This window comes from Oncorhynchus mykiss, chromosome 3 (assembly GCF_013265735.2).
Source record: "Oncorhynchus mykiss isolate Arlee chromosome 3, USDA_OmykA_1.1, whole genome shotgun sequence".
NCBI lineage: Eukaryota > Metazoa > Chordata > Actinopteri > Salmoniformes > Salmonidae > Oncorhynchus > Oncorhynchus mykiss.
Window position 1 is genome coordinate 51,256,002 of NC_048567.1, and position 7,685 is coordinate 51,263,686.

The window sequence follows — 7,685 nt, forward strand, 5'->3', positions numbered from 1 at the left end:
CTCCAAATGTGTACAGAGCACAACGCGCTGAACAGAATATTCACCTAGCCATTAAGGAAATGGATGCATTTTGCCATCAGCATGGTAATAAGTAGATCATTTCACAAATTAAGCATCACCTCCTTCTGTGATATCTCTTTGAAATGCTATTAAAGGAGAATTTTCATTTGCAGCACTTCAAAGGCTGAGCAGCACTTTCCCTTTATGTAATGCTGGCCTTTCATTTGGAACTTTCCATTTTAGAACAATGCCACTTCCATTGGGGCTGATACGGGTAGGACTCTCAACACAACCGGGCAATATTGTCTCTCAAACAAAAACAAAAGAGGACAACACTGCCTGCATATTCCACACTGGTGTAATTAGCAGCTCAAAAATCAACAGCACTCAAATTGTTCTCATACGGTGGTCAACCACTCAGTGCAAAATCAAAGGGTAATAACACATGAATTGAAATGATAATGGGGAGGAGGTGAAACAAAAACGGAGTGGATAAAAGCATTACCAGGCACAATAGACGGGTTGGCTGACAACATCACAAAAACGATGCGCATCGCTTAATGGGTCAGAAGGCCGTGTGTTGTTGAGATTCTGGATGGCCAGATAGCTAGAAACAATGACAAGAAGCTGCCGTACGGGGAATCATTGGTGCCTCATTTCAGCTAGTTTTATCTTGTTCTTGATACCATATTTTGTATTGAGGTGTTTTGACTGATGTCACGTTTATGCTAATATGCAGGGCCGGCTCCAGGGGGCCAACCAAATCTCGCTTAGGGCCCCGAAAGGCTTATGCCTATTTCTGAGTATTTCCTGTGTTTTCTTAGAATTTAGTATAACTTCAGGACACCAGGGCCAGATAAGGTATCAGTAGGTGCCAAATCTCAGGAAAAAAACAAATATGTTATATCTGAATAACTGGGTCATTCCACCAATTAGGTGCCTTTTGAGTAGTGTAACTTGACGATTTTTGTTGTTGTTGTTGATTTCAACTCATTTTAGCATTCTGTCATTAAGAGCACATGTTCAATTTATGAAAAACATTTTCCCATCTCAAGAGGTTAAATTTAAAAAGGGACTATAGTAAGTGCCTATTAAGTGCCAAAGAAAGTAACAGTGTTGACTATTTCATCTTAAATCAGCCATAAATCCCCTTGTGACAGGGGGAATGAAAGATTGTTGTCTGCAACAGTGAGGGGCAATTGAATGCAAGCGTCACAAGAAATTGTAATTGTGAAAAAATGTCTAGCCTGTCTATTTATGGGTAACAGGGTTGACGTGTTACGTTCAACCCACTCAGTTTTCCAACACAAAACCAGTGTCTGTAAAAAAAGAGTGGAACCAGCTCACCTGCTTTTACACTATGATTTGACTATTAGATGTTCAATGTTTCTTTAAATTCTTTTGAAAATAAAAAAAAATGTAAAAAGGAATAGTTTCACCATATTGACACTAGAGTTCACTTCAGTTCACGTAACAGGGTTGACCTTAAAATGAGGGACAGGCTTTTTTTGCTTTTTTAAAAAAAATCTTAAAATGAATCCCTAATCACATGAAATCAATAATAATCTTTAGAAAGGACTTTGTCAAAGCAACAAATTAACTAGGGCTTTACAATGATGGTGAACACTTAAATGGGTTCAAATCTCAATAGAAGTCACAGAGGATGCACAGAGGGAAAGATCAACATGTTGATTTATTGCATTTTCCATGTGTTCTATATTAAAGGGAACTTCATTTAATATAATAGGCTTAAACAATTATATATTTGTGCACAATTTCTATTTAAAATATCAAAGGGACCCAAAAGGCACTCATTTCGTGGAACGACCCAGCTACAACCCATTTACCTGGTAATGCTTGTACTTTCTAAATCTATAGCAGGAAGAAATTGTACCATGTAACATTGGCGTGCTGGACTACAGTGACAAGCTGCACATAAGAAGTAACTTAACTGTGTACATACCCTCAAATACTTATTTTCCAGCACACTTGCTGTCATTGTATTTCAAAGATGGCTCTCTAGCACCACCATGTGTTTCAATGGAGGCTTTGGGGTTCTACATGACAGATTTCACACTCCATGAAATGCAAAAGCTTGATTTAGGATATAATGTAATTCATTCAAAGTGTTCTAAAGATCTATTGAAATGAATGGTTAACCATAAGGATTTTTGAGTCTTAGAAAATAGGATTGTTTGTGATACATGATGAGAAGCATATGCACACATTCTAAAGTTGTTTTGTTGAAAAGTGCATTCTCCTCGAGGGATGGGCAGCATTCAGTTGAACACATGAGAGAGGTCCTTAGGGTTCTATCAGATGATACCCGTATGACTATAGTCACATAATGTTGTAGAGTACATGAAAGGTTACTTAACAGTAAACAGAGAAAGGTAGACGCATGATGATAAAAATGATTTCAAATGTTCAAATTGTTCATGAACTATGCCTTTTTGCATTAAAAGCACCAAAGTTGAAATTCATGCCTTCGGCCAGAGGGCAGTTTTAGAAAGCAAAGGTAGAGTTGAAAGTGGTGTGAATAATGTCAAATAGTTACAGTTACTGTGGTACTTCTGTGGTTGGGAATGGGCATCAGATGAACGGTAGGAGAAAAAAAACGAAGGTTTATCTTGTCACATGATCAATTGCCTGGAGGCCCAATGCTTTTTATTTTTCTCATCCGCTACCACGGGATCTTTAACTGAGGGCAAGCATTGTGCAAACATATGGACATCATTGTTCTCTGGGTTCTTAAAAGACACAGGGCGGGTATTTTTATCACTTGTCCCCAGAAATGTTAGTTTATCATTTCTGGGAAGAACGGTTGAATTTACTGGAGGCCTGCAGCCCACTGTCAATGCTATCTGTAATTGTGCTGAATGGGTTGGAAATTACGAAGTGGGCCTTGAATTTTTATTTTAATTTTTAAATGGGAAAGACAAAGACCATGACATTGAATTAGTTACATCTCTGCGTCTTATTGGAACTTATTGACCACATCATTGCTGTGAACAGGTGTACAAATCCATTTTTTAGGGAGAAGGCAGAAGATTAGATTGAAGTGAAAGATGAGGGCTCTGGTGCTGGTTCTGGGTCTGGTTTGTTTTGTGACAAGGCCCGATTCTATGGAGGCTCAGTTTCCTCGAGTCTGCAGCACGGTGGAGGGGATTGTCTCAAAGCAGTGCTGCCCTGCTCTCGGCTCTGATCCTGCTAATGTGTGTGGAACTTTATCTGGACGAGGAAACTGCTCCGACATCAGAGTCAGTACCAAACCCTGGGGCGGACCATATCGAATGAGAAACCGAGATGACCGTGAAAGGTGGCCAACAAAATTTTTTAATCAAACTTGCAGGTGCTTCGGTAAGTATTGAAGTTATAATATTGAAAATGTTCAACTGCAGACTTCCTCTAAGGGATCTCTGTTATCTATATAAGTATCTAACTTTAGGTTAAAATTACATGTGAAAAGTGTATTAGTATGTTGTACAGCATAGCTACATCATGATCTATATTCCCTTCGTGTGTCCAGGTAACTTTGGTGGCTTCGACTGTGGCCAGTGTAAGTTTGGCTGGACAGGACCAAACTGTGACGTACGTAAAGTCCCGGTGGTGAGGAAGAACATCCACTCTCTGACTCCAGCTGAGCTTCAGGAGTTTCTGGATGTGTTGGACCGGGCCAAGAACACCACCCACCCAGACTATGTGATCGCCACACAGCACTGGCTGGGCCTGCTGGGGCCCAATGGAACCCAGCCCCAGTTCTCCAATATTTCCATCTACGACTTCTTTACATGGCAGCATTACTACTCTGTCAGAGAAACGCTGCTTGGTAAATGTGATGTACCACACAAACAACCAAACAAGAAAGTATAATGAGGACCATTTACAAGTGCACAATGTTAAACAATTGAATATCTATTACATATCTGTGACCAGTACGTTTAATATTTTCTAGGACCTGGACGTCTTTTCAAACAGATTGATTTCTCCCACAAAGGACCTGCCTTTATAACCTGGCACAGGTACCACCTACTCAGTCTGGAGAGAGACCTGCAGGTAAGAGTGAGGAGGTCATTTCTGTGTGGCCTTATTTTTCTCACGAGTATGTACGTTAATAAGAAATGTCTACAGAATGTGTATAGCAGAATGACCTCTCTTCTGCAGAGACTGACTGGCAGTGAGAACTTTGCTGTTCCATACTGGAACTTTGCCACAGGGCAGACTGAGTGTGACGTCTGTACAGACTCTCTCCTGGGGGGGCGCAACCCAGACAACCCCTCCCTCATCAGTAACCAGTCCAGGTTCTCCAATTGGGGAGTGGTGTGTAACAGGTCTGGAGCAATTTATGTCAAAACGCTGAGTGTATGTGGCCAAACATAGGTGAATGAGTATTTGTGTCTGTGCTTGCATGCCTTTGTGCGTGTGTGCAAGCATGCACAGGAGCGCGTGTGTGTTTGTGTGTGTGTGCACGCATACACACAAGTGCGTACCTTCACTTATGTGTACAGGGGATAGCATCTCTATTCATAATTAAATAACATCTGTCTTCTCTCCCAGCATGGATGAATATAACCGCCTGGTCACTTTGTGTAATGGGACCAGTGAGGGACATATAAGGAGAGGACAGGTAGGGAGGAGCAACATGAGTCTTCCCACAATGAATGACGTCAGGAGCTGTCTCAGACTCAGAGACTTTGACAGTTCTCCCTACTACACTAACTCTACCTTCAGCTTCAGGTCATTTTCCTTCGATAATTCACTTTTTCTCTAGGCAAAAGTGTTATGTGTGTACGCTAACGATAAAATATGATCTGTTATTAACAGGAATTCTCTTGAAGGCTATGACAAGCCAGATGGCGAGGCAGAGCTTGACTCCTCAGTGAACAACCTGCACAACCTGGTCCACTCCTTCCTCAATGGAACCAGTGCTCTGTCTCACTCTGCAGCCAATGACCCCATCTTTCTAGTATTGAAAAATAAAATAAATAAGATAGAATTTAATTAAATAAAACAAAACAAGTACATGTTATAATAATATAAATGTGTTTTTACTTAGTTTGTGTAACTAAGAAATGTATTTGTATAGGTTCTCCACGCTTTCACTGATGCCATTTTTGATGAGTGGATGAGGAAGTCTGTTCCCCCAAACTCCAGTTTCCCCGATGAGATGGCCCCCATTGGTCACAACAGAGATTACAACATGGTGCCATTCTTCCCTCCTGTGACCAATGAAGAGATTTACGTTGCGTCTGACCAGCTGGGATATTCTTATGCCATCGCACTGGATGGTTAGTGATTCAACATTTCAACAGGCGTTTGCACTATGCATTCAACGCTAATGGCAAGAGAATGAAGTAAGCACCAATTCATTTCAGAGTTTGCTTTCTTTCCGTTTGTCTTTCAGAGAATGACGGTAATCCTGTAATTGTCGTGAGAGCTACTTTGACAGGCGTTTTCGTGGGCCTACTGGCTGTGTTCATGGTAGTCGTGGTTTATATGCTGCACAGGCGAAGAAAGCATGGCTTTGAACCCTTAATACAATACAATAGGAAGTACATAGACAACTCTTGAACTTTTCTTGAGCTAAAGTCTAACAGTAACTGAACGAAAGCCTACGGTTTATCTGGTTAAGCTTGTATGCAATGTTCATATTAACGTAATACACAGTCATGGGATCAATTGAAACATACTGTAACTCAAGATAAGTACTTATTTCATCAACGTAAAATCCTGAGGGTAGAATGTTTGAGACCTGTAATATTTATATTCAGCCAATCAGAACAACACAAGGAATGAACCCATACAGAATAATGAACACTTACTGAATATTTATTCATTTATTGAGAGCCCATTTTCAGTTCCTGTTCTGTAATGTTTGATTCTATGTCTTGGACAAAAATGTAGTTTACGAGAATAAATATTTGTACACCCTTTGATTCTGATTCCAGTTATGTATCCTATCCTTTGTTGTCAATTAGGCCCCTTGCTTTTTTACATTTTTACTAACATGCCACTGACTTTGAGTAAAGCCAGAGTGTCTATGTACGCGGATGACTCAACACTATACACGTCAGCTACTCCAGCGACTGAAATGGCTGCAACACTTGACGAAGAGTGGGTGGCAAGGAATAAGTTAGCCCTAAATATTTCTAAAACTAAAAGCATTGTATTTGGGACAAAACATTCAGTAAACTGTAAACCTCAACTAAATCTTTGATAATGTGGCACAGACACATGCATACACACACACACACACACGATAACATATGCACTGTACACACACATACACATGGATTTAGTGTTGCAGACATGTGGTAGTGGTGGAGTAGGGGCCTGAAGGCACACAGTGTGTTGTGAAATCTGTGAATGTATTGTGTTTAAAATTGTAAAAACTGCCTTAATTTTGCTGGACCCAAGGAAGAGATCTGTAATAAATACAAATAGAAATTCAATTGTGTGCATTAAGTTTTACTTGAAATATATTATAACTCCATGGTTTACTCAATTCACTTCTTCTTTATAATTTCTATAACACATTCCATTGGGCCTTTTCCATTAATCCTACTGACTAATCCTGTTAAGTGCAGTGAACCTTATAGTACCCGTTGTATAAAGCAATGGCTCCCATACTGTGTGTGGGTCACAAGTGGGTCACAAGAGCCCATACTCAAATCCACATCCAGTTAAATGTTTTGAAGAAGAGGGTTTTATTAATCAATTATTAACTTATTATTTTGGTCTGGGTATGTTTTTGTCACTGCTTAACCCTGGTAGGGCATGAAGCAAAATGTTTGGTTACCCCTAGGAACGCGTAGAATTTACATACCTCTTGAATGTTATGTCAAAATGTATATTACCGCCTAAATAGACAGTAAGTTTATGGTTGTCATGAATCTTGCCATGGAGGCAGAACTGAGCTATTTCCGCGTGATGGGCCAACTGCAAAGTGAAAATGGGCTATATCGTAAAAATTCATGAAAACAAACATCTACTTTTTGGTCTTCATTTAAGATTAGGGTTAGCAGTGTGGTTAAGGTTAGGGTCAGGTTTAAAATCTGATTTTATAACTTTTATAACTTAGTGACCATTCTGTAGAGCTGCCTCCAGGTCAAGATTCATAACAATAAATGCCAACCTGCAAACAGAATACACAAAAGCAATATTTTCTTCATGAGATTGCCATAAACAATAACTACTAATGATACATCCTTCTAGAAAGGTCTAGATCTCACCTTTCGGGTAAAATAGTTATAAATTACTGTGGTGTAGTTACTTTTGAGTACACAAGCTCAAGTACATAGTTTACAAAAATCTAGAAATAAAAGCGATTCTTTGTCTGGATAGGTCAGAAAATGTGACACTTACTCCCTATGCAAATGTAGGTCTGAAACCTGAGACTTCAAGTCAGCCCCACTGACAGAGTCATAGTGGAAAGCAGATAGATGGAGCTTTCTGGCACAATAAGGCACTGGACCCTGCCTCGTTCACTCGTCAGTCAGAACCGGTCCAGAACAGCTCACAGTCCCCTAAATAGGGGACTTAACATCTAACCCTATCTAAGAGGTATGGTCACACAAAGGGAATTTTCTCAGGGCTATTTTCTCTCTTGATAACCACACTACATTCTGACTCTTTCTGTTGATTTCTTAGATTAGGTCCATAAAATGTTGGCTTTTGAGTAATTC

General features: G+C 39.9%; 1 protein-coding gene across 1 annotated transcript; it reads left to right on the forward strand.

Annotated features, from left to right (window-relative positions):
- The first annotated feature begins 2,790 nt into the window (after positions 1-2,790).
- LOC110520164 (L-dopachrome tautomerase) lies at positions 2,791-6,215 on the forward strand. The gene is made up of 8 exons (XM_021597290.2): positions 2,791-3,360; positions 3,530-3,829; positions 3,956-4,056; positions 4,165-4,331; positions 4,558-4,737; positions 4,825-4,966; positions 5,087-5,288; positions 5,405-6,215. The coding sequence occupies exons 1-8, from the start codon at positions 3,069-3,071 to the stop codon at positions 5,569-5,571; spliced, it is 1,551 nt and encodes a 516-aa protein (XP_021452965.2). The 5' UTR covers positions 2,791-3,068; the 3' UTR covers positions 5,572-6,215.
- The last annotated feature ends 1,470 nt before the right edge of the window (positions 6,216-7,685 follow it).

What these genes read in the sequence shown, in the direction of transcription:
- LOC110520164 (XM_021597290.2), top strand. Translation starts at nt 3,069, where the DNA reads ATGAGGGCTCTGGTGCTGGTTCTGGGTCTGGTTTGTTTTGTGACAAGG. An exon ending in TCAAACTTGCAGGTGCTTCG is followed by an intron (nt 3,361 to 3,529) that starts GTAAGTATTGAA and finishes TCGTGTGTCCAG; the next exon opens with GTAACTTTGGTGGCTTCGAC. An exon ending in TTATGCCATCGCACTGGATG is followed by an intron (nt 5,289 to 5,404) that starts GTTAGTGATTCA and finishes TTTGTCTTTCAG; the next exon opens with AGAATGACGGTAATCCTGTA.